Source organism: Stenella coeruleoalba (assembly GCF_951394435.1).
Source record: "Stenella coeruleoalba genome assembly, chromosome: 6".
In the NCBI taxonomy this organism is placed as follows: domain Eukaryota; kingdom Metazoa; phylum Chordata; class Mammalia; order Artiodactyla; family Delphinidae; genus Stenella; species Stenella coeruleoalba.
Window position 1 is genome coordinate 53,827,348 of NC_137151.1, and position 27,947 is coordinate 53,855,294.

Here is a 27,947-nt window from a genome sequence, read left to right on the forward strand (position 1 = left end):
TAAGACATATGCAGAAGTAATGAGAATAATAAAATGAACTTCCAGTTTCAACACATAAACTCATGGCTTAATTTCATCTATACTCCTATTTGCTACCCTCCAGCCCCCAGATAACAAATATTTCATCCATGGATGTTTTGGTCTGTATCTTTAAAGTTAAGAAGTTTCTTTAAAATACAACCACACTTAAAATGTTTAACAGTAATTCCTTAAGGCCAAATACCTGGTCATGATCACATGTCAACTATAGTGTCGTTACCTTAATTTGCTCCTGATTAAAAAATAAACCCATAAAACAAACAAAATCCTAGTTAAGGTTTATATATACCAATTCATTCTTTTTATAATAGGTTTCCCATCCCTTCCCTTGTTTCCTCATGGTTTTGTTTAACAGTTCCCCCTGTATTTCCCGTACATGTTAGACTTGTCCCATTAATCTGTTGCTGAAAAAAGAAACAACACCCAAACTTAGTGCCTTAAAACATCAATGGACTCTCGCAGAGTTTTGAGGATGGATGGGGTTAGCTGGGTGTTTTTCACCTGGGATCCCTCCTGTCGTTGCAGTGAGTTGGTGGCTGAAGCTGGAGTCTTCTGAAAGCTTTCTTACCTACATGTCTGGCTCCTGGGCTGAGAAGGCTGGAATAGCTGGGGGCTGGTCTTGCATCTCTCTCTCACTGTGGCTTTTCCACACAGCTGGGTTGGACTTTTACATAGACTTCTTATGTGGTGCCTGGCTTACCCCAATGAGTACCTAGAGACCAAGTCTCAAATGCAAGGCTTCTTCTGACCTAGACTTGAAAGTCACACAATGTCATTTCTACCACATGCTGTTAATTAAAGTGAATCACAGGGGCATCCCAGATTTAAGAGACAGGACATTACAAAAGCAAGAAAAATAGGAAGCATAGTTTATTGGAAGGGGAGGAGGTGGGACATCTTTAGTGATAAGTTACAAGGAGGCTGGATCAAATTGTTTTGTCAAAAATATTTTATAGGTGGTGGTGTGAATTTCTATCACAAGTCTTCTTGCCTCTATTTTTAATCAGTCATAATTATTGCCTAGATCAATTTCAGTATGTCATTAGAGGTTAAGAGGTTAAAATGGTACTTCTCTAACTCTGGCATTCCAACTTCATTTATTAGTTGGAATAGTTATAATTTCCCTGTATCGACTCTTTGCCTACCTTGAGGTACATTTTTGTATAAAATTTCTGGATAAATGCTTGATTCTTTCCATTTTTATGCTAGTTTTCAATAATAATGAGTTAGTTTTCTGTTATCCTCCTAATGTGATGAGATTTTTTTGATTATAAGTTAAACTCATGATTTTAAATATATTTGATTTGTGTCAATCTATTAGAGTTACTGATGTTCAAACTACTCTTTTCTGGCCCATGGGCACCATCTCAAATTGGTTCCTGAGCCTTTTTTTTTTTTTTTTTGCGGTACGCGGGCCTCTCACTGCTGTGGCCTCTCCTGTTGCGGAGCACAGGCTCCGGATGCGCAGGCTCAGCGGCCATGGCTCACGGGCCCAGCCGCTCCGCGGCATGTGGGATCCTCCCGGACCGGGGCACGAACCCGTGTCCCCTGCATCGGCAGGCGGACCCTCAACCACTGCGCCACCAGGGAAGCCCTCCTGGGCCTTTTTGATAAGCTGTTAATGGTCTACGATGACTTCTGTGCTATCTGCTATGACAAGATAATCTAGGTTAATCTTGTAACTTTCCTGACCTAGACCTGGAAGCAGCCATTTCTCCAATAAGCTTTGACTCCTTCCTGTGGGGAACGGTAATGAGACCATAATCTATTTCCTACGGATGTTCATTGCTACTGATTGGTCATTTCTAGGTTTTTCTGTAGAAAGAGTTAAGAAAAGTTTTTTGCTTAAAGAAGAAAAATATGATGAATTCTTAGACATAATTATACTTTAAATTCATGAGTACATGGCTTTTATTTAATCTCTTCAATCATACCTCCAAAATATTATTACTGAAACCAGTTTAAGATTTTTGTTTTTTGTTGTTGTTATTATTGTTTTAGAGTATATGCCAATGGGAATATATAGATAAATTACTGTCTTTTAAAGCTACTTTACATAGTGTCTTTCAGTGTGGTTATGCCATCAACTCAGTACATAAAATCATTTTAATTTTGCTTTAGATCTTTAGGGATTTACCTTTTTAAAGCTGGGCTTTTTAAGAAAAATTTATGTAAAATACAGGGCTTCAAAGTCAAAATGAAAACAAAGACTATTCAAATGAGGCTAGCTTCTCTCCCTGTTCACTCCACCACATGTCCTCTTTTTCCTTAAAGATAACATTTTAAAAAATATAATTTTGGCATATCCTTTCATTGTGTGTGCATGTGTATGCATATGTGTATATTTTATGTACACTTTTATTTGCTCCCCCTTCCATTTCTTAGGTAATAGTAATACCTTGCTCTTTTCACCTAATACAATGGGTATTTCATTCCTTAGTAACATGAAGAGCCACAAAGTTTTGAAAAGGTGAATTTAAAAAAAGATCCAGGAACCAAATTTCATAGAGTTAAATTTTATAGTCATGTTAGCTGCTTAGATCAAAATATATGTATTGTCACAGCCTTAGCCATCAATAAACCATATTTTTAAGTTATTTTTCTTTTTACAGGTGAAAATTTATTTTGTTTCTTTGGACACCACAAAACAATGGCATATCTACTAGTTTTACCTGTATAGGGAGATTAAAATTAGGCTGTGAGTCTCAAATGCTCTTATTGTCATTATTCTCTGATTTGTTTAAACTTGCTAAAAACCTAGTACATATCATCTGCTTGGGTCGAAAGCCAGTCTTCAGACTAAATATTCATGTTAATTATAGTCTTTTAAATAGATGGATCTGTTTTATACCAATACATGAAATTATACACTTCTTAGTAACATTTTATTTTTATATTCTTTATATTAATGGTGAATTAAAAAAAACTTTAGAAATGAAACTAATTAATCACAGTTTACAGTTAAGACTTAAAAGTTTGAGAGATTTTCTACTTTTGTTTTAGAGACATTGGGAAAACAGACTCCCAAGAAATGTTTATCAAAGCTTAAAGTAACTATCCAGTACAGTTGTCTCAAAGTGGTTCTCCTTCAGAAATATAGTCTCTTAGATCATTTTTGGAAAGAAAGGGAGAAGGAGATAATTGCCATTGGAATATGGGGAAATAAATAGGAAATTAAAAAGGTATAGTGACTGGTCTTCAGGAGCTGTTTTTCTTGCTACTTTGTTGTATGACAGTGTAACGCCTCACGGATCTGTCGGCACAGTCTCCAGGTACCCACTGATCTACCCACTCTAGCATGTTTTCTAGAATTCTTTCAAGGGGTTCAAGAGTCTTTGCACAGATAAACATTTAGAAAAAGGAAGAAAGAGAAAAACAAGAGTCAAATCCATTTTTAATTGCTCTGCACATGACACACAGCGGCTTTCTTAGTGTAACAGAAGGCCAGGCTGGTATCTACCCTCACAAGAAATAGCAGTAATAAAAGCATCTCTTCAATTAAAAACCCCCTATGTTAGTTTCAACTAGAAATTCTACAACCAAGCCCTGGTAACGTAATATAGAAAAACTGAAAAAAGGCATTGGTACATAGTTCTTATAAATGAAACCTTGGTAGATTATATTCTCTGGTGCTAAATAAACCACTATTTTCGAATGTAAATTTCAAACTGGTTTCATTATTACTGTTAATACTTATTCATATCACACTTTACATTAGTAAAACCCTCCTTAGATCATTATATCCACCCACAGAAGATATGAACCACACAATCACTTACTTTAAAACAAACTCAGCTTTGCACATTAAATACACACACACACACACACACACAACTGACTTCCCACACAACTTGTATAAGTACTGCTTCTCTACTCTCCCAAACCAAAGAGGTAGTCTTGCATTCACTGGAAAAGTATTACCAGTGTGTAATTTACTGTCTATTCAGAAGAACAAGTCTTTGATTAGAAAATGATAAAAGAGCACAAGGATTAGATGAGCAGCTGTCAGGTTAAGAACAAGTCAAATAACTTGTACTTTATGTCTTTATGTCAAAGATGATTAATACACAACCCTGAACTGACTTGGGATAGGTAACTCCGAAGCCTCTCAGTAAACCAGAAACTTCCTATTTCCCAGGTGTTTTAAATTCCTCTCATTTTTAACCTGAGAAATACAGTAATGGGTGGGCTTAGGATTTCATGCAGTTTTCCCTTTCCTTACAGAGGACAAATTGTGACTGAAAGTCAGCCGAGAAGAAGCTCCAGAGGGTTTTCTCTCTCTCTCTCTCGATAATTTTTTGTGTGCAAAACATTGTACCTCAGTAGTTAACTCAAATCTGTTTTGGCAAAAGAAGGGGTGTAAATACATTATTATTTAAAAAGTAATCTGAATACCCTCAGGATTTACAAATCAGACAAATTCACTACTCTTGTCCCCTTAAGAGAATAATATAAACCCAAATTATCCTTTTCAATAGTTGCCTCTTCAAAAAACATTAAAAAAAAATAAATAACAGTACACGGGGGTTATAAGAAACACGTTTGGTGTAAAGCAAGATTAATATGTATTTTTATCGTTTCCCTCTATCTTCTATTTGTATATTCCTTTTTCTTGTCTCTTTTGGGTAAAACTCATGTCTTCACGATCCTTCAGTATGAATAAAGAGAGAAGAACATTTCGCCACTCAATTATGTCTATTTTTTTAAGTAGCAAAAGATCTTATTTAAAAGGAGCCAAGTGTAAACATTATTAACACAAATATAATGAAACAAACATACAATTTAGAGTAATATTTAAAATATCTAAATAGCTAGATGCAGTTAAATACCTAATTCTCTGAAGTTTATTTTAATTTGCTACATTTGCTGCTTAACGTAACTTTGGCCCTTTCTCCTCTCCAACCCCGACAAAAGTGAACATCATTAACTTACCCCATACATTTCGATTTAGACTTTTGTCTGAAACTTATCTTCTCCCCCCCACCCTTTTTTTTTTTTCACACATAAAAGCAGTCATTTTTATTTGTGTCTTTCCTTTGCAGGTTCCTTATATTTCATGGCAGGAGGGGTGGGTAAACTTAGGTCCCCTTTTTGTTATTCAAGTATCTTCAAGCCTTTGAGCGCATGTGATTGTTTCTGAGGGCCTTCTGTGTGCTGGGTGGCTCTCCGTGATGCCACCCTCCCCCAGTGCTCCCGGGCCATCCGATTGTGAGTAGGTGGTCTTCCCTCACTACGTGCACATTTTGAGCTACAAATTTCAGACTATTTACTCCTCTTAATTCTGTTTGAATTATGGCATTGTAAGCATTTTTCACAGAAACTGAACTTGAAATTTTAGAGACACCACAGGGGCCTGATCCTGTCAGCTCTTATTGAAATTGTTCTTCCGACTGCAACAGCAGCTACAAAGCAGAGAGCAGTGCCACCCAGAAACGAGGTGAAAGCAAGTCTCAGGAATGCAGAGCAGAACCAGCAAAGTGACAGGAACGTAGAAGGCTACTGAGTAGTAGAGAGCTGGGGAGAAAAAACATGCTCTGATCTCCACCTCTACTACCCGTATTTCGTATAGAAATTGTGCCTTGTCTAGCATGGGGCAGAGGCACATGTTAAAACCAGGTGCCATGAACGTTTTCCTAACTCGCAACTCAGAGAGACCTATGGCACTGCGTGTAGGGTAGTCAATCTGAGTGAGAAGATCTCCATCAGCGTGTGAGGGCTGAAGGCGGCCTTGGGGAGGTTCAGTTACCCCAGAGCTTCAAATCCATCCTCCAGCTCCACAGGGAGGGACGTTTCCAAGGACTGGAGGAAGCAGCAGCCACTGAAGCACGGAGTGCTTCTCTCCCTTGTCCAGTGGATTGTGACCACTCTCATTGCTTTCAGGTTTCCTTATGTCCAGGATCCTTGTGTCCAAAATAAAACAGGGGTCCTCCAGAAGACTCTGTACCATTGTAGCACTGAGGAGCCCTTGGATCCACCCGGGTGGTCTCTGTATGTACGTTTGATCAATCTATGAAAGGGAAACCGTGAAAAGCCTTATTTTCCATCAATGCATGAGCTGTGAGAGCTTCTGAAGAAATGTTGGAAAATGGCTTATAAGCAGTAGTTGAATTTCAGCCTCATGTTTCTGCTGCTGAAGCTGCTCCTCCCAAAACTGCAGGGCTTCTTTTTTTTTCTGTACGTGGGCCTCTCACTGTTGTGGCCTCTCCCGTTGCAGAGCACAGGCTCCGGACGCGCAGGCTCAGCGGCCATGGCTCACGGGCCCAGCCGCTCCGCGGCATGTGGGATCTTCCCGGACCGGGGCACGAACCCGTGTCCCCTGCATCGGCAGGCGGACTCTCAACCACTGCGCCACCAGGGAAGCCCTGCAGGGCTTCTTGACCAGCCTACGTTTCACCTCATAGCCTTTGAGTCCATCCGGGACTCAGATGGGAAAAACATAACAAACAAACACATTTCCACGTAAACACTGCTGAACTTCCTGATTTCTGATTCTTGGGAAGAAGCTGACTGAATGTTGACATGTGTTACCTCTGAATTGAAGTGTGCCTACTCTAGGTCTAGGCTTAAGCTGTATGATTGTCACGTCTGTGTAGACAGTAAAACTGAGTACCAGCCCTTTCTAAGGTTTTCTTTTCATTAATTCTGACTTTCTTCATCAAGATTGGCCTTAATGTATTAGTCTTGGGATTTGCATAGCAAGTTGAAATAATGTGTAGATTCATATGTTTCTAGTTAGGATAGTATTCTTAGTTTTTTTTTTTTTTTTCTGCGACTAGCAATTTTATTTATTTATGTATCTATTCAGTAACCATATATTAGCACCATGTAAAATCCAGGCAACTTGATAGGTCCTGGAGATACACAGAATAATGCAAAATGTTTCTTTTCCTCCAAAAGCTCTTCGGGGAATACAGGCACTGAAATCAATGGTTTGCCATACATGTGAGAAATTCTACAAGAGGCATATACCTAAGGTGGTTGTGGAGACCTAGAAAAGCTTCCGTAAGGAAGCAATACTTTACCAAATTTTAAGGTGGAGTAGTATAGCTAGGTGAGGTCAGTGAGGGAGGATGTGGAAGGACATTGTGGCCAAAGGCATGAAGGCACACGGAGTACAGGAAGCAGTTGTATAGAATGTGAGCATCACACTCTATGTAGTGTGATGTAGAGGTGTGGAGTGGCAAACAGGGTCAGGATCCTGGAGGATCAGGTATACTCTGCTAAGGAGTTAAGTTTGAATTCTGTAGGCAGTGGGCATCAGTGAATGAAAACAGCATCTGATGCAGGGAACTCAGAATCTAGGGACCATATTTGGGTGGTTAATGGGAGAGTCTTGGATGAGATTTTATGCTGATTTGAAGGAACCCAGGCTGAAAGAGAGGTGAAGAGGTAGGAAAAAGAAGGCATAATACATGGAGCAGTATCCGTCTCCTTGCTCACAGTTCCTTGACAACTCCAACTTTCACTGACTAGATTTTCTTATATTTTTGATAGTTGTCTTTGTGGCTTGGCCTTTTTGTTTACTATATACGTCAGCCCTTTCTGGTCTTTTGTTAAATTGTCCTCAGTTTGGAAGTGAGTTAATAAACTAGTGTCAAGTGGTTTACAAATTCTGTTTTAAGAGAAATCTAGATTTTTTAAAACTTCGGTAATGTGGGCTTTAAAAAATCCGTAACTGCCCAACTGGCTTATGTCAACATTTTGGAAAGAATATCAGTCTTTAAAGCAGTGTTAGAGATATAAACCCTTTGGGGGAGTGAAGAATGCCTGGTGCATGCTAATTTTGTACTTATCCAGGTGGAAGAGAGAGAGGAATAGCCAAAGCTATAGATAGAACAAAGGGATGTCACCTGCCACCTGGTCTCAGTGTGGGCTTAGCTCTCCTCACTAATTCCGTATCAGAACATCAGTGGTTTAATTATTTATTTCTAACCTGTATCATATTAAGATCTTACTTTGACAAATCGCATTTGACTTATAGTCTGTGCTTTTGGCGTGTGCTTTAATAGCATTAGCCAACTCTAGACACATACTGAATTCATTATGTACCTTATGTATGTAAGTAGTAATACTTCCTTTTAATGAACATACGGTCACATCAAAGTGCTGTGGGGTTGTTTTACAAAAGCGTCTTTGTGCAGTGCTCCTGAGAAGTTTTGAGACATATGTTAAGTTGAAGAACTAATATGCTGCATTTTAAGTTGTATTTTAATGGAGTAATATATTATAATCTGGCCCCTCAAGGTGAATAGTCTGTTTGGGTCTTTGATTCTTAGGCTTAGGTTTTTAATTAGAATTCAGTATTTTTGACATTTAAATTTTTTATTTGTGACCAGGTGAACTTAAAGCTCATAAAGTAAAATTGACTTTGAATTTGTATCCTGAACTATGGTATCGATAAAGGATAGATGAGTGACTCTTTTTCCTATTTTCTATAGGCAGTAAGACGTTCACAGAACCTATTCTTACCAATAGCTATATGTGGCAACACTAAACCGTGGCTAGATCTGCTAAACTGTTTTTTACCCTTAAAATATGGACACCCTTCAATAACTTTTGAGGGCAGGGCTCTCCCAAGGCAGGTTGGTAGAAGCAGAGAAGTGAACCAGGAGCACGCAGGCTCAAGGCGTAGCCTGGCTATGAGCAGTCTTCCAAGGGGAGTGGCTAGCAGTCCTAACCACCTGTCTCAGCTGACTTGGCAACCCCAGGACTCATCCCAGTCCTATCAGTGTGCGGGAGACTGATGGTGGGTCTGAGCAGGGAAGCAGTTTTCTCAGTGAAGGGATGCTCCGTGGAGTCAAGTGCATGGCAGCATTTTGGGGATTCTTTGGGAGAAGGGGGAATCTATGGAGGATACTAGGCATCTCCTTGAAATGGAGAGAGAGAGGGGCCAGTACTTGAAGGAAGAGCAAGGCAGAATGTCAGAGCTCTAGTCAAGCAAGCTGAGATGAGAGCAGAGTTCTAGTCCAAGTAGGAACATAAGAGTGCAAGTCCAATATTGGGCAGGGACTCTAATGCTTGGTGTATATGGCAGGAGAGACTGCAGCCTGGTAAACACCAGGGATTCCCTCGTCTAGGGAGGTAACAATTTGTGGGCAGATTCTAATTCTGGAGGGCTGGGACTCCTCGTATATTGTCACGTGCCATCAGGATTAACTCAGGGACTGCTTAGGGCTGAGCCTGCAAATTGAAGGTTGTCAGTAATTACAGTTGGGTGAGTGCACCTTGACCATCTCAGATAGAAACTAGTATGATCTCTCTTTGACATTAACCACTGACTAGCATTTCCAGGAAGACTTTGAGAATTGCTGGGAATATGGGAAAGAAACTCTGCTCGCTGGAGCATGGTATTGTTTTTACTTTTCATTTTAAAACTTTAAAAAGTGAAAACATTACTAATACTTACGGTATGTCCCAGCCTTGTATTTAAGAGTTGAAAGTAAAACTAATAAATGTATTTTCAATTTGGTGGGGCATTGTGTAGCATCTAACTTTATTTTTTTATATTATAAGAAATATTAGCAATGTGAGGGTGTGGTTAGTTTTTGTTCGTTTGTTTTTAGTTAGTGTTTTACGTTGGAGTCTTGCTGCATGTTACCGTGCTCCAGAATTTCAGAGACAAAAGGAACATTTTTTGACATTCATTGAAACTTTTTGGTGAAAAATTTGTTTTAATGGTACTATTTAATTTTAATTTATGTAAGAGTTTATCAGAAATGAGTCCATAGCCTATGTATTGAATCTTTTCTTGTTTAAACTCTTAAATATTTATTGAGTGCAGATTTCAATCAAACTGTGTAGAATATTGGAAGTGTCTTTCTCTAGTACAGGAGCATTGATTAGCTCTATTGTCAGTTTATTTTCCCCCGGAGAGGGAGTTCTAAACAACCATGTTTTATTGGTGTGGAAAGTTTGACAACACGTGGTAGGGTAAAGGAAACTTCACATGAACCAGATTAACTATACATTTGTCATTGGGAGCCCCATAAGCATAATGGTGATGGTGGCAGCAAAAATAATCTTCCTTTCCTTCCCTCCATCTTTCCTCCCTCCTTCTTTCCTTCCTCTTTCCCATTTTAAAGCTTTAATTCCCCGCCCCCAGCTTTATTTAGGTATAATTGAAAAATAAAATTGTAAGATATTTAAAAGTATATAATGTGATGATTTGATATACATTGGGAAAGTATTCCCTTCATTGATTTATAAATTTATAATAAAATTTAATTTTATTAAAATTTATAAAATTTTAAGTTTTTATTATCAAAGCTTGCAAACATACATGAAGGAAAGTAGGATTTTGAACTGATGTGTACCATCTCCAGCTGTAACAATTATCAACTCACGGGTACTCTTATTTTATCTATTCCCTCCCTCCCTCTCTTTCCCTCCCCTCTCCCTTTTTCTTTTCTCCTAGAGCAGAGGTCAAATCCCTACCTGCCTCTTATTTTGTATGCGAGAATGGTTTTTATATTTTTAAATGGTTAAATTTTGTGGCACGAAATTACATAAAATTTAAATTTCAGTGTCCGTAAAACAGAGTTTTATTAGAACACAGCCATGCTAATTCATTTAGGTATTGCCAACAGCAGAGTTGAGTAGGTCAATAGAGATCGAATGGCCTTTACAGAAAAAGTGTGCCATCCCCACACCTAGAATACTTGAAAGCACATTTAACTGATAAGGATTATTCTTTATTTTTTTAATAATTTAAAGCTACCATGCCATTATTATACCCAACTAAATTAAAGAGAATTTTCAATGTCATCTAATACACTGTCCATATTCAAATTCTATGAGTTGCAGATTGGCCAGCCAGAAGTTGAAGTATCATTGAAGGTTAGAGCAATGAAACAAAACTTTTTCATGCGTGTGTCAGGAAATGGGTTGTTTTCTTTTACTTAGAAATGAACATTTTCAAATTAGATAATAGAATGCAGTTATCTATTTTCTAGTCTTTTGAACAGTATGAACAGTCATACTGAGTCATCACTAAGTTACAACTCAAGCTACTTTCTCAAAGTAGAAGATCTTTTTTTCTTACTATGTCTAGTCTTTTTTTTCTTGGTTGTGTTCATCTTTCCAGAAGAATAAATCTGTTGGCTTTAAAAATATGGCTAGAGCATCTGGCGTAGTGTTTGATGTGTGTGGTTGCAATATTGACGTAATTTCATTGATAACTACATTGTGTATAAACTTTCTGTTCCTGTTCTTTTTATCTTGGAGATGTCAGATATTCTACTAGCTGTTCGCAGGTAGGTCGTGACATTAAAGGAAGCTCCCTATTAAGCTGGTTCTCACAGTATTTGCACCTTGGTCTTCTGCCTCATCATGTGATCTTGGCTGTAAGCATTCAAAATATTTTTTCACTTCTCTCAGGGTGATAAGGCTCTGCTAAATTGATGGGCATTAGCTGAATGCACAGACTATCGAATTAGAAATTGATTACTTTAGACAACAAATGTTTTAGCACCTTCCTACATGCCTGGCACTGTTGTCCTTCCTGGAGGTAAATCAGTGGTGGTGATGGTTGCGGTGGGTAGAACTAAGTCCCTGCCCTTAATTTATTAATTCCTGGGAGAAACAAAACATCCGTGTGGCTCACGTGAGTCATCCATGACTCATGATTGCTGTTAAAAAAAAAAAATTTCCAGCAGGGCAAACCTATTTAAATGACCAAATTAAGATCAGGATTTTGCTTATTTAGTAAGTAGCAAGTTCAAGCAATAGCAATTGGATATTTTTTACTATAGTTTGAAACAATATCTGTTAAAAATATATTTGTAAATTGAATCTGAAAGTTTTGTTTTTGTAGTTACAAAGAGAATTAAATTCTTACTTTTCTTCCTGTTTTGGAGTTCAAGCCCCAAATTAAGTTTCTAAATAAACATTGAATCTGGGTTGCTCAGAGGTATTATTCTGAAAACTGAGGAACGCTTATGATTTGGATAGCAAGTAAAAGACCATCTCAGACAAAAGGAGAGAGGGAAGGTAAACTTAGTAGAAGGAAATCTTTGTTGACAATAATAGCTTCATTCTCACAGTGCTTCCCAGCTTACAAATGCTTCCTTGTACGCTCTAACCTGATCATTTCAGTGGCAAAGAAGTTGGTGTTAACTCTGCTTTGCAGGTGAAGAAACAGGCTCTGACGGGTAAAGGGATACGTCCAGCATCAAGTCAGTCTGTGACTTGCTGTGTCCTGGACTCAGGTGTTCTGAGTCTCCAGGCGCAGGGCTCTCCCTGGGCTGAGAGCCTGCTTTTCTTGTTCATGTGATAGTACACATTCTTTTCAATCAGGACATTGGGCTCTGGTCAGACTGATTTGATAACAACTTGATAAGGTGTAGAATCTTCCCGTGATTAGAGACAGAAATCTGATAAGATACAGGACTCACTTGCAACAGATAAAGCTTCTCAAAAGGTTGCTTCCAGTTAGGATTCCCCAGCTGGTTCTTAGGACACGGTTCCATGTTATTTATTATGTAGCTCACACTCAGAATCACCCCTGGGGCAGGCGGGGCCATTCCAGTGGGTTTGTAAAAAGTTGTGTGCACGCACTCACACACAGATGAGGAGACGGGGCCGGGAGATGGTCCTAGGTAAGTGAAAGGCATCGCTCACTTTTGCCAGTCCTTTTATGAGAGGTCGACTGTTTCCCATTGAAGGCTTTCTTTTCCTTCGTTATAGAATTCGACTCTCAGTTGGCTTATTTGACACTTTGGGATGGCAGCTTATAAAACTGGTAGAGCTGGAAGGAACCAGAGAGATCACGAAGTTCCACTCTGTGGCTCCAGCAGCGAGGAAACTGAAGCACAGGGCTTGGGACTGGCCCAGGTTTTTAGTCACAGGCAAAAGAAAAATAAATTGGTGACTTAAGGAGAGAAAACCTTTTTGAGAGGACCTGAACAACAGGCAGCGATGCTGGGAAGGCTGCTGACGATATAGATAATGGCAGTATCCAAAGCCGCAGGCGCGATCCTGTCCCAGAACCGGTGCCCCAGAGACGTTAATGCTGATGGCCGCCCCCCGTGTCTCGTTCTGCCATCGCTGTTGACACGTCTGTCCCCATACCCCTAGTACGGGATGGTGCCGCTGTTCTCAGGCCTCCACCTTTGAATTCTCCGTGTCTGGTTCTCTGGGTCACTAGCTCTAGACTGAAGTCTGTGTGGGGAGCATCTGATTGGCGGAGTGGGGTTAGAGGTCCGTGTGCGGGGGACAGGTGGACTCTACCTCTTGCGAGGCTTCTGTGATGGGGAGAAGGGGGGATGCTGGGAAGCAAAAACAAACAAACAAAACCCAGACAGTCATTTGTTACAGAAACACATCCAGTTTGTGGCTATCTGAGGCATTAGAACTTGGATCTTTTGACTTTTCCCAGTTTATAGCAAGTGTTGATTTCCTCGGTAGAAACTGGCAGAGGCTCCCCATTTTTAAAAGAAAATGAAGTCCTCTGGAAGAAGACTTGGTGATTCTGATATTTCCAAACACTCTGTTATGCTGTCAGTGCTGTTTTCCTTCCGGATTGAAAATCACTCCCCTGTCTTCCCATCCTCGATGGCACACAGAAGAGAATACCTTGCGCATCAGTGGTAAAACGTAAAGAGAGAAAGAGAAACAAAAAAGAGCAGGCAGTGTTCAGGAAGTGCAGAGATTAGAGATTAGTTGTCAACACGTTCCAGGAAAAGCTTGCCAGATTGATGAGCAAGAAACCATTTAGAACTAGAAAATGTACAGAGCTTTCTTTTTGTTTTTATTTTTTAAGTATTTGGGGCAGTAGTGATATCTTTTAATTAAGGTACAAAGTGGTCTTGACTTTTCAGTACATTTTTTAACCTTTGAATAATAATAGTTAATGTTTATTGAGAACTATGATGTCAGAACAGACACTCCCTATCTCACTCCTCGACCTCTGTCAATCCCATTGTCATTTCCCCTGTATAGATGAGTGACCGGCACCTTAGATGAAGCAACTAGCGTGAGGTTTCACGGTTGGCTGAGATGAGGCTTGAACTTCAGTCCACACTCCTTTGAACAAAGCCTTGCAGATCTTCCTGTAACATAAGAGAGAAAAAGAGGTATGTCTGGAGCACTAGGCTTGGTGATATTTTAGGAAAACTGCAGAGGAAAGAGAAAGGAAAAGTGCTCAGAAATGGAGAGACTTTTTGGAACTTGCGACCTTTCCAAGTTGGACTGTAAACTTGCTCTTGTTCTCAGAGTCCTGGGATAGCTGAGCCAGTCCGTTTCAGTCTGCTCCCCACAGTGATACTTAGCTCACTGACTGGCACATAGTAGGTGTTTAATAAATATAATTGTTAAAGAAATAAATCTCAAGCATCCTCAGGTCAGTTATCTTGGGTTAAGTTGCCATGCATTCCAGACGGCCGCTCTCAGTAAAGAAAGACCCTTACCCTCAAAGGTGCTTATCAGTGACTTTGGTGCATCTCACAAACGACTAAGGAGGATGACCTGTGGCTTTAGGCCACAGAAATGTATGGTCTGTAAAAGAGTCTCTATAGTGTGTCACACTTCCTGACTTTTCAGCTTCATTTCATTTAATTTTTGTCACATTGCTCCTTTTTCCTTTTTCTTCCTTAAAAGTATAAAAAACCTATTTTTGACTTGTACTAGAGAGAGAATTAATTGTTCTGCATGGGAGGGGAGGGGGGTCTTTACCGTAAACTGATGTATAGACATTTTTGCACAGATGAGAGAAAATGAATACCCAAAGCATTCTGTTGTTTGAAGTTTAAATGTGGTTTTATTTTCATTCAAAATGTAGCTAGATTCCTAAGTATCTGAAAAGTAGAAAACTTATTCTTCATTAGATTCATTTAAAACTTTTTCAAGAAAGGAAAGCCCTGAGGGTATAGAAACTTTTATGTACTTAAATATGTCATGTCAAGGCCCTTCACAGTGTTTCGGTTTACACGGGGCCAGAGACCACAGATCCACGCTGATTGCTAATTATTCAGGTTGTAAATAGCTTATTCGAAAACTTAGGGGGAGACAAAAGAAAGATGAAGGAACAAAAGGCCGGTGATAATGAAAAGGATATTGTGAAGAGAAGGGCTGGGCAGAATTATGATGCAGGTCACATTCTGTGCCTGTATTTAATTGTACCTTTGTATTTAATAATAAAAATGATTACATGCTCAGGGCTAACAGGTGTCCCTTCCTGAGAACTGTAGTATGGATAAGTGACAGCAAATTACTCCAATTCATAAACTTTGAATATTATGCTTTTGAGTATCACCAGTCTATACTAGAAGACATTTCCTGCAAAAATGTACATCAGCCCAGGAAGATTTCTAAACCTAATTCATGATCAATATTGATATGTATAAACTATAGGTGACTGCTTTAAAGTACGAATGACAAAAAATCACTTTGCAGACACTGTTTAATCAAATGTAGTTGTGCTAATACTATAGTCACATTTCTGATAGTTTATGCTTCATATAAGCTTTGGATATAACTGCACATTAGCAGTGATTAAAGTTTATAGGTGGTGGTCTTGCTATTAGGACTTAATCTTCCCTGCATTTTCTCTACTTCTTGCTTATCTTGACCACTTTTTCTAACTGCCCCGCCTTCCTTAACTCCGCAGGTTGTTGCTCTCCCTGTCCCCTATTTTCCCTTCCGTTGCCGTTATTGCAATTTGTAATTGTCTTTAATTTGTTTTACTTGACTTTACCTGTCTTCCCCATTAGAATGTGGTTCCATAGAGCAGAGACCAGGGTTAGCTTATTTTCCCTACTCAGTGGGATCCCTAATGCCTATCATCATGCCTGGCTCATAATATGTCCTCAATCAATATTTGTCAAAGGGATACGCCACTTGCTGTTCTGATCATACATCAAGCCCTTGCTTGCTTTAACTTTATCACTAGCCTTTTTCTTTTGCTTGTACTTTGACCAAAAAGTTTGTGGTAGAAGACATCCTGTTTCTACTGTCTGCTGGGTAGCTAGGTAGAGAGGCCATAGTCCCTTGGTTCAGTGGAAACCACCGCTATCGTGGGGGTAGGGTTAGGGGTTAGGGGTTGTTCCTAGAATCTGTAAGACCTGAGCACATTTCCCATATTTGAACAATCTCTGACCTGGGATTGTGTTCTATAATTCATTCATTCATGCATTCATCAAACATCTGAATGTCTACCAGGTAGCAAATGCCATATTAGGCACTGGTAAAGCAAAACTGAATAAGATGTCCTCTATCTTCTAGGAACATGTTATTAGAATCAAGGTGCCCTAGGCCTGAAACTATGTCTGTCTGGGTGTCTGTTGTAAATCCAGCTCCTAGCATAATAATCCCTGGCACATTTAAAAGCATGTAGTACATATTTGCTCAATAAATGAGTGAGTATTGAATGCAATTATTTAGAAAATAGTTTGTGCTGTAATGAGGATACGTACATAGTGCCATAGAAGCACAGAGGAGAGAAGGCTGTTGTGTCTGAGAGGAGTCAGGGAAGGTTTCCTGAAAGAAAGATGAACATTTGAATAGTTTACCAGGAAGGGTAAGATGTTCCATGGAGCAGGGATTCCATGAGCGAAAAGTAAGAGGTGGGAAAGAGCTGAGTTTTATTCGAGGATGAGCTCTTTGGTCAGCCTGGAGATTTAGGGTGAATGTAGGGGGTGGTGGGCATCGAGGCTATTATTAATTTCCTTATTCAGGTACCCTATGCACTAAATAGCTCTTGTGCCACAATTTAATCACCTACCACCATCTATTTATAGCATTTCTATAGGAAAATTAATTGTGTTCTGAATAGCCATCTTAGAATGCAGTCTTGAAGATAGAGCCTGTTTGTAAGCTGGGACTGATGTTATTAGAAAATCGGCTACATTGCCTGTATAAGTTATCTGTTGCCACAATTCCACATAACAACCATAAAACCTAAGCAGCATGAAAACAATTAGGATTTATTGCTCATGCACTGGAGTGTTCATCTAGGTGGCTCTTCTGGTCTTGTCTGGGGTTGGCTCAGCAATTCTTCTGGTCTCCGCTGAACTTGGACTCATGTTTGGAGGTTCAGCAGAGACTCACTGTCTGTCAGCTGATGTAGGATTGCCCGGGCTGGGATGACTGGGGCAATTCACCACAGGCCTCTCATTGCCCTCCTGGTACCAGCAGGCTAGCCTGGGTATGTCATTTTCATGGCACTGGCAGAGCCTCCTTTTAAAATCACATCTACTAACGTTCCCTTGACCAAAACAATTTCACATGGCTGCGTCCAGAGGCAAAGTGGGAACCTACACTGTGAAGACTCTTGGCAATGGGCATGGATACAGGGAGGGGTGAAGAATTGGGACAATTTTTGCAGTCGAGTGTGTGGCTCATAAAAGCTAATCAAATCAAGATTTCATTATAATTCTAGGTGTAATGGAAGAATATTATTTCTCATTTTATTTTTCTGACTTCCTTTACAAAGCACCTATCTTTTGGTCTTCATTAATCCCAATCTTGTTTTTAAACATGCTGGGCCAAAGTCAGAGAAATCAGAAATGAGGAAGAGATTGCAAGTAACATCTTGAAAGAGAGAGGTAGCTATTGAAGAGTAGCCATTACATGCATTGTATGATTTCAGAGGCTCCCACCCAGCTCCTCTCTGTTTATAGGACACTGAAACCCAGAGGAATGCAGTGCACCACTTACATTCCCCCAATCAGGTTAGTGACTCACTCAAAACTTATGACCCAATCATCCCAAGCCCAGAGCTGTGTCTTGTAAGGTACATTCTCCCTAGACTGTTTCATGCGTCTCCCTGATCCCTTCCACTCCTCACACAAATAATCGTTTTTATAAATAAGTTAGTTTTAGGGGAAATTGCATTCTGTTATAATTTACGTGAAAAGTATGTTCTCATTTGACTTTTCCTTTTCAAGCTTACTCATCGTATGTACTTAAACCAGAATTTAGTAATCCCCTTACCCAAAGACACATACACACACAAACACACACACACACACACACACACACACACACACACACACACACCCCTATTTTGCTCTGCCTCTGCCTGCACTCTTCCCATGAGAAAGGAACATTTTAAATATAATGGTTATATTAAATCAGCTTGGGTTTGGTGTGTTAGCCTTTGAATTACCTTTGCCAGACTGTTACGAAGCTTCAGAGAGGTCATTGTGTCACTCAGTGTCAGTCAGAGACAATAAAGCATGCCCTGTGAATTTCGTGAGAAATGGGATTAAAGCTTTAGGGAGGTATCCTTTCACACTAGCATCCTTTTTCCCTCTGCTAGAAGTAACCACATGATTGCATAAGACCCAGGTCAGGGAGGTAGAAGGAAATACTCTCAGCATTTCCACAGTGGCAGCTTTTTACTGATGATAAAGTTATGGATGGTGTTATTTTAATTAAGAACTAACTTTTTGCTAACAATTAAACTTTCTATATGGTTTCTGGGTCCATAGATTGGTCTGTGGCTATCTATGTAAATGGCCATTTAACAGTAGGCTGTATTAAAAGAAGATTGTACGTAGGATTTCAGAGCATCATGGAATTTTAGATCTGAAGGACCAGGAAAATGCCAGCTAATTTGTTACATAGGGTTTTTTCATATTTACTCATTCTTCATACCTTTTATACGTTCAGTGATTGTTTCTCTTTTTTCAGCTATTTTGCATGTTAACTTCTGTCAAACTTTGAAACCCTCTGAGGAGAACTATATTGCTCTGTCCCCAAAATGTTTATATTTGAGGCCTATCTTGTAGAAAATTACATCTTAAAATGTTTTTCACTTAAAATATCTCTCACCATCCTGGGTGCAAGGCCATTGCGGACTACGGCAAAATCCTTCTCTGCCACTACTGACCTTCATCTCTTTGGTGGGTAGATTTCATATTTTGTTTTTCTAAACAAGGGAAAACAGTTATAGTTCCACCTCCTATGTGCTTCCTCTCGTCTGAGTTGTAAGTTCAGTACGTGCACATATGTAAGATTTCAAGTGCAAAAGGAGAACAGAGTAGGAAACAGATTTTCACAGTCCCCGTCTGGGTCCTCGCGTAAGTGCCAACGCAAAGCTATTCACTGATCAGTGAATAGTATCATGTTGCCTGGCTCTAAGGCATTTGAAAATCCAAACTTAATAAGCAGATCAGTTGGGTGGGGGAGTTGAGATTATTGTATGGCATTCCAATGACATGCAGTGTTGTCAAAACCTTTTTACTCCAGAAATAAAATTACAGGAGGCATATAGATACCTTTCAAAATGTCAGGAAAGGGAGTTGGGGGGGATTTAGTTAAGAATAGTGAAAATACACCACTTATCACAGGAAGCATGCACTGCGAGCATCTGGGTATCTCAGGGTAAAGGGTGAATTTAATGTGGGTCGGGGAGGGGGAGGGGGAGGTCTGCCCTGAATCCAAGCAGGTAAATGAATTAAGCTGAATGTCTGCAAAGAGGGGACTTCTGGGTAGAGGTGTGAGCTCCTGGGCCAAGAGGGAAGTCAAATTACTTAACTCCTCAATTTTTAGGAGCTTATAATAACGGTGTTTGTATTCCCCTTCAGAGCAAAGGGCAACTTGAGGGTTAAGTCTTGAGGGAATCATTCATATCCATTTCTACTTCTGTCCCACTTATTCAACTTACATATAAGGGCTAGTTTGGGTTCAAGTTAAGATTTTACACATTTCTGGGGTTTCCCTGCTCCCTTCAAATTTATTGCCACCAACTTACTGATGTCTGAAATTTGTTTTTAACTTGAGACAAAGCATTCCATTCTATAGTTAGAGATAATACTATAAATCTATAAGGACTATAAAATTTTATATAATTATGTAAGATTTCTATAAATCTAGAAGACTATAAATAAACCTGTTTATTTAACACATCGAATGGAATTTGGCTAAACTTAACACTTACTGGGTACCTGCTCTGTGCTTGGTACTAATGAGGAAAGGAAAAGATGAACAAGTAAGACCCTGCCTTCCCATGACCAGGCTGAGGAGACATGGAAATCATATATATAGTAATTACAGCGGGATACTACTTCCAGGAGAACCGAGATCTCCCTGTATCTTTCTCACCACTGGGTTCCTTGCATTTGTTACAGTGCCTGACTCATAACCAAGGCTTATTATTTTTTTTAAGTCGATGGGTACAGGGATGACTAGTATCATAAAGACTATAAAAATAGTATGTACAAGTTCCAGTGTTGATGCAGAAGGTGGAATGAACAACTTGGCCTTGGAGGGATGCAGCACAGATAAGGAGAGTCTTCATGGGAGATATTGAATCAGCTCATGAGAGAGGAATAGGGGTTGTCCGGAGCTTCCAGAATGGTTTTCCAGCCAAAAGAATTAGTGTGGACAAAGGCAAGAAGGTGTGAAGTGACATGGACGTTCAGGGAGTTGTAAATAATTTAACAACCCCATATAGTAGAATAAAGGCAGTAGAAGAATTTTGGCAGGTGAGGACCTTCACAAATAAGTAACACTTTTGATTCGAGTCAAGGCAGATGCTGCTAGGTATCAGGATGGGCATGCAAAATAAGGACCAAAGGAAGTTGTTTCCACCTCACACTTTAACTGAGGTTTATCTTGTTTACCTTCAGAAGTATTGGGATTTGGAAGCTAATTAGGGAGGTATATCTTAGTACAGAAACAGTAGAGCTTGATGAACTAGACCAATACTGCTCCAATGAGATTTTATAATTTAGAAAGGTATTAAAAGAAAGATTTTGTATTTTCAAAAGTTAGAGTTTCATTACCAGATGATCATGTGAATAGATAATACCACTTTACAAAGGGATCTGTCATTTAATAAGTGGGCTTTCTGCCTGGTTCCTTTGAACAGTGACATCATATAAGATTTAAAATAGTTGATTTTCACATAATTTTCCAGAGAACCGTCCTGTGTGTAAATCAAGGCACACTTGGATGGGTGAGAGTTCCCCTACCATAGGAACATGACTTGGATTTCTTGTACTACCCGTAGGGTGTTTCATTATTATGTACATAAATTCACTAGGAAGATCGGGTGGGATGAGTACTTCCTTCCGTTTAGATGTGTAATCTCTTTAGTTTAAAGAGAAGATCTATAATGGAGTTTTTATTTTGTTTCTTTGGACTGTTTGTGAAGCATATTCCAATATTAAATGAGCCCTACGTGAATAAAAGTGAGTTTCTTAAACTTAACTTTAAATGTACCTACTGACCATTATCATCTTTAGGGTTGTGCTGAGTTAAAATTGATAGAAATGCTACCCTTCTTTCTTCCCACTTGTAGTTCAGCTGCTGCTGCTGTTGTTTTCTTCTACTTTCATTCTATTAATTTTTGGATAAAATAACTCCTTATTTTGCAGGTTGAGTTTTAACGTACGTTCTCCACTTGATAGAGGCTTTAATTTTGAGGGAAAAGTCCTTGGCTGATTGCGTTAGTTTAGCGGTTCTAGAATAAGATGTTTGTGGGGAGGGGTGGCAGAATCCTGTCATTGATTCTCTCTTTGTAACTGTGCCCTTTTAGCTGGAACCGATTACCTGTGTAGTGCTTCTGGCCCTGTGCAGACTGAATCACAAGGAAGAAACTTTACATAAAACATTTATACTAAATGTTTGGTATGCTGGCAACATAAATCAACAATAATATCCATTATAAATTCATCCCTTTATCAGTATTATCTTGATAGAACTGATCCCAATGTGTGGGAATTTGAACGCTGCTTCAATACATCTAGCCCTGGGTAATTAATTATTCAGGGCACAGAGAACCTGGCCCCTGTGCTGTAGAGTAATTCTTCCTGGTCAGCGTTAACTCCACTGGCAATAATAAATAGAAAAAGTCTCTAGTGATGCCAGTATTTTAAAGTGATTAATCATCTTTCCCCCCTTCACCTCCCCCTTGGTTTTCTTTAACTAGGATTTTTCAGCAATAAATCTTTAACAATACAGGTAGGAATTGTTCTGTAATTAAATTTTGCCCTGCTTAATTTCTTACCTTTATGTACAATTAAAAAAAGTGTTACATTTTAAGGGGCTCTGATCAAAATTCAAACCAAGAAAAATCCTTTTATAGAATACCGAGAGATTCTCTATGAAAGATTAAGCTCTTGATTTTGAATATTAGATAGAGCACATATTCATAAAAATTGTTCATCAGCACCAGTTGGGGTGTCAAATATTCTGAAGTTTTGAATTGCTTCACTTTCTTGCATACAGGTTGTCTGTATTAGGAAAAGTCTGACATATACATATGTTCCCAAACTGAGAGAATAATTACTTATTTCTTAACTTTCAAATAATTGATGTGAGCTCTGTAGGAAAGGGAGATTTTTCGTCCTTTTGTGGTACACAGACTGCACTTGCAGAAATGGCAGGTAAATGCCTGACCGAGAACACCCATGTATTTTCAAATAATACCCTATAGAGCTGACCAGCCATCATGTATATTCTGGGAGACAGGGACAGATGTGACATATCTGTTGTGACACACTTCTGTACCACCAGTCTGTGGCTCGAGGTGACTCCTGTCCCTCCTCTGATGCTTTCCCTTGCTGCAGGACAACACAACGACGCACGGATGAACCTTGCCATTGCTCTCACTGCTGCCAGGTATGGGGCTGCCACGGCCAATTACATGGAGGTCATGAGCTTGCTCAAGAAGACAGACCCCAAGACAGGGAAAGAGCGCGTGAGCGGTGCGCGGTGCAAGGATGTGCTCACAGGTATGCGAAGGCTCAGGCAGGGAGGGATTTCTTAGCATCGTGCCTTGTCTATATAAAGACTGAACGATAATTTTTCTGTCACTTCTCTTTTATTGAAGCGAGATTTCAGAGTCCTATTAATTATATTCCTTATTGTCAACAATGACTGGTTTCACGTGAAAATTTTCTCTTGTAGGACCTGGCAATTTTTCTTCTTTGTGTTAAACAATAATGATGATCATGATCATAATAAATGCCCACAAAATTCCCACAGCTATGAATGCATTCTGTTTTCTTTACAAAAACATGTTATTAAGAAAATTCACTCATGTGCCAAGTTTCAAAGTATCATTTAGGTGACATAAGCAGTGCGTTTACCTGTCGTTAAAGTCAATCACTTTAACTCTGGTGAGATTTTCATGCCCGTCCAGTTCTACGGCCGTGTGGGCGAAGTTTCAAAATTACATCATTTCCTTCAAAACCAGCACTGTGAAATATATCATCTCACAGCAACACTGCTCACACATTTGAGTTTTAAGGAGAAAGCGGCTAATTTACTCACTTTCTTCCTATTTGGCACTTTAATGCCGGGCATTTTGCAAACTAGAATGAGAGCTGAAATGAAAAGGTGGCATGTTTTTCTTCCTGCGGTTTGGACTTGGTTTCAATAAATTTACTCACATGCGAACCTTTTGTGTGGCTTCTCAATGACTCTGGTTGCCCGTGTCACTTAGTGTGGCATACAGTAAAATCCACCATAGGTTAAGTTAAGAGACGAATTAATAATCCAAAGCGTCAGTGAGCAGAGAAACAAACGGGCTGTGTGATTGACGCTGCTTTCTTTCACAGGGGAGGAATTTGATGTAAGAGCCAAGTGTGTTATCAATGCCACGGGACCTTTCACAGACACTGTGCGCAAAATGGATGATAAGGATGCCGCAGCTATCTGCCAGCCCAGTGCTGGCGTCCACATCGTGATGCCTGGTTATTACAGGTACCTGTGTTCCCACTTGGCCATCGTCGTCAGAGAACGAGGGATGCAAGAAATGGTCTACATGTATTCTTGTAGCACACCTTTCTTACTAATAGATGGTCTAGCTCACTGTTCAAAATGAGAAGAAATGAGTAAAAAAAAAAAAAACAAAAAACTCTTCCAAAGCACAAAATACAAACCAGGCTTGTGTATTTCTTAGCTTTTATGGCAATACTCCTTTCTATGAGTTAGTGATTTGGGATCTATTTTTGTACTGTTTTCAGTGTACTGATCGTCAAAGGCTAAGCCGTACTATTTTTGAATTTAAATGTTCATTAAAACCCTAAAAATAATTTTTCAAAAATGTCCATAAGGGACATTTTCATTAAGACACTAAAAAGTTAATTTTATAAAATACCCAGATTTGCTTATGAAGAATCTGAAAATGAGGACCGCCTCAAGTATTCTTGTTTATAACTTTTGAAATGTGTTTTGAAAAATACTATAGCAAGTAAAAATCGGTTATTATTTCTGATTTATCAAATTAACAAAGATAATCACAGGTAGAGAAATAGATAAAGATAGAGGTGAAATAAGAACAGCTATTAATTGAAAATCAGTTAAAAGTTAGGTGATGGGCACATGAAAATGAGATTTTTGTGTGTGTTTGAATTTTTAAATATTTTTTTATTTTTAATAAATTAGAAAAGAAACATTTATGTGATCCTAACTAAGAAATTGATAATTATTACCCCTCATGTACATTTCAAGACATCTGGGGAAAAATTCACGTGTCTATGCTGAGTATGGAATATTTTTATTTCCACATGTGGTAAATCTAATAGGCAAACTAGTACATAATTCTGTGAAATAATGATTTATGCTCAAGGTATTCATTAAGACATTTGTAGTTGAGAAATATTACGAACCACTTCAGTTTCTAACCTTAGGAGAATGGATAAGTAAATTATGGTGTACCTGCACAAGGGAGTATTATATGTTCATTAAAAATTATAATTATAAATAACATTAGTGTCCTAAGAAAACGCTAGTGATACAATGTTAGTTTAGAATGGAGGATACAAGATTGTATGTGTAACACAATCTAAGCATTATATAAGTACATAGAAAAGAGATTAAAAGAAATATGTTAAATACCAGTGGTGATTATCTCTAGGTGATTTAATTATGGGCAAAAAGGTAATTTCTAGGTAATGTGTTTAGGATGAGAGCTATCTCTTCCATATTTTAATAACTTTCCATAAAAGATATATACATTTTTCGTGTTTGATAAAACAGATGTACAGATCCATGATATTTCATTTAATATCTGCATTCTTCTAGAATGCTATCCTGCTATGTAATAGATGATACGGCCGTATTAATTATCAGTTCTCCAGTAACTAAGTCTTCTTGAAGAGAGTCCAAGATATACCTAATTGTACCAAACACACTTCTAATGAGAAAGATATTACACTTCTACCAAGAGGAATATTAATGAAATTTCTTATCCACCAGCTTCCAAGGTTTCTTTGTCATTTTCTAAATGTCTGCGTGTAATTGGTAGACAGTCATTAGTATTTTCACTTAGGACTGGAGAAACCAAGGTGCTTTCAGTCTCAATAATAAAAACTTATGCAGTGGTGCTTAATAGAGTTTTAAAAACTGCTAACAGAAGTTTAGTTCAAATGAAAAGGAGAGAAGTAAATATATGTACATGTTGCAAATGTTTCTTGTATATAGAGAAGCTTTCAAAAATAGTTCCAGACCCAATTATATACGTTTATTTTGTGTTGGGTAAACATATGCAAGGCCAGCTAGTTTGTAAGTTTTTTGGAGTTGTTTTTTTTAACGTTTCGTAGAGTACAGATGTAATACCTAAACTATAGACACACACATTACCATAATCCTTATATTTGTTTAGGTCTTACTAGATTCAACATATTTTCCTGTACATTCTGTTTCGTATCTTCTTCACTACTGTCGTATGATGTCAGAGGACACTTACTAGTATTCTGTATTATTCCCTGTGTTATTTCTGCCACTTGATAATGACGTTGTTTGGGACAAACCATTTTATTCTGCAAACCTTAGTTTGCCTATCATTAAAATGGGAAGGCATTCTGCTGTTTCCAGTACATAGACAAAGACAGTATGAAGAGTAACTTCAGGTGATACCATGGTAAAGAACTTCCTGGTTTGTTCATCACTTTACCTCTTGCTAACTCTGTGACTTTGGGAAGCTGCTCATTTCAGCGTCTGGTTCCTTATCTCACGATAGTACCTATATGTATACATTTTGACAATGATTCTTTATTTACTTTTTATCTGTTTTCTTGACTTCTATATCCCCAGCTCCTGATATATTATCTGGTGCATAATAATGACCAGTAAATATTTTTTGAATGAATCCTACTAACTTTTTTGTGATAACTTGCCCAAATTGAGATTGTTGCTTTTTTTAATTAGAATTTTAATATAATATTTATAAGGGAATTTTAAATATATAGAGATTAAAATATAAAAACAAAATGTGATTCTTCATTTTACTGCCAAGATAACCCCTGTAGACAAAAATAAACAAAAATAATCACTATAGAAAAATAGAAAGACATAAAATGCAAAGTGAAAGCCTCCCTCTTCTCTTCATGCCCCCAACTTCAGTTTTTGATCACATTTCCTTCTGATTCCTTCCATAAAATTTTGTGTTTATATTTGCACAAATGTATATCCTTTTAAGTTTTTTTTCATGAAGGAAGTCGTGCTACACATATGTCCTGTACTATGCTTTATAATATGCTAATAACAGAGCAGATAGGTGGTTTTTAAGAAATATAAATATATATCACCTGCATGTATAATAGTATTTTCAAAACAGAATACCTTTCTTAATCCTAAAAATTAGGCATTAGCTTCGGGCCCCTGCCCATAAGTCATGCAAGTGTTAGTCACAACTGGGTCTATTTCAGTCTAAGATGCAGTAAGTGATCTCATTCTACTTTGGGAGAAATTAATATCTCCATCTTTAGCACCTTGAACTACAACCACTACACATCCTGTGGGAAACCTTAGAGGAGTGGTCTGGCAGCCCAGTTCCTGTTCACGCTCTGTTTCAGATGAGTCCCTTGGTTTGAGATTACAGCCTGGGTTAAGCGTTTGGTCCCTCTTTCAGCACTGACCTCGAGCAACTGTATCGCTGGCATCCCAGAGGGATGTTTTACTTTCCATATCAAGTCATTCTCTTGGGTGGGTTGGGGTCAGGAGATCTCAGCCTGAAATGGTTCTCTGGATTTCTCAATCTCATTCAACAATTATAACTCAAGGGTTCTACTAGGTCCTCAGAGATGAGTCAGACCTGGTGCTGCCCTATAAACCAGCTGATAATAACTTAAGGCCTAGCATTTCAAGTAGAACCTGATCAGTTTGGCAATGCAATGAGTTCAGGAGCCACTGATTTATTGACTTTAGGTGGCTAAATGGAGAGTGAGGACCAGGTATGCAGTGTATCCTGCTGGGCTATTTTCAGGGTATCTTTACGGAATTTATTAAGCTTGTTATGACCCTAACATTCCACATGTGGAATTATCTTGTGCCATGGTAGCAGCTTTCTCTCTCTCTCTCTTTCTCTCATTCTGGATTGTTTTAATTTCATAAAACAACACACAGAAGTCATTTACTTTTGAAGGTACTAAGAACATTAAGAAGGCATTAAGAGCAAATCTGGAATTTTCATCAGAGTTGTGGGTAGATGCTCTTACGAAAGCAGCAACAATACACCAAATGACTGAAATACATGAAAATAATCATCTCCTCCTTTTAGCCTACAGATGCTTTTTATTGCTGACGAAAGGTCAATTTTTTTTCTATAACGTGTGTGCATACTGCTAGCTCCAACACTGATTGCTAAGTAGTTAACAATAAATTGATTTCAGTTTAAGTAAGGGTACTTCAGGACGGCAATGGTCTGCATGAGAAAAATGTTCATTAGATCTAATCCTAGACACACATGTAAATTAGCAGCCAGCTTTTCCTGCTGATGTCAAGTGAATTATACATATTGAGAAAAGACCTATGCCTCACTGCATTGTATATACCATCACTATAGTTGATAGCCATTTTCAAACTTTTGTGCCACCTTGCAGAATTAATCATTTGTAAGAAAACAAACTTTTCCCTAAGGGTGAGTTATGAATTAGGTAATTTAGAACCGATGAGAGGTATTTCCAAGTGGATTCTTAAATTTTTATACCATTCATTAATAGCTTTGGCTTCCCTCT

General features: G+C 38.6%; 1 protein-coding gene across 6 annotated transcripts in view; it reads left to right on the plus strand.

Annotated features, from left to right (window-relative positions):
* GPD2 (glycerol-3-phosphate dehydrogenase 2) overlaps positions 1-27,947 on the plus strand; it is a 199,917-nt gene that overhangs the window by 143,686 nt on the left and 28,284 nt on the right. For all 6 annotated transcript variants that reach the window (XM_079923816.1, XM_079923811.1, XM_079923813.1 and 3 more), the window contains 2 exons: positions 22,554-22,718; positions 23,547-23,691. In XM_079923816.1, the coding sequence (XP_079779942.1) occupies positions 22,554-22,718; positions 23,547-23,691 (310 nt within the window). The remainder of the gene's footprint in view (positions 1-22,553; positions 22,719-23,546; positions 23,692-27,947) is intronic.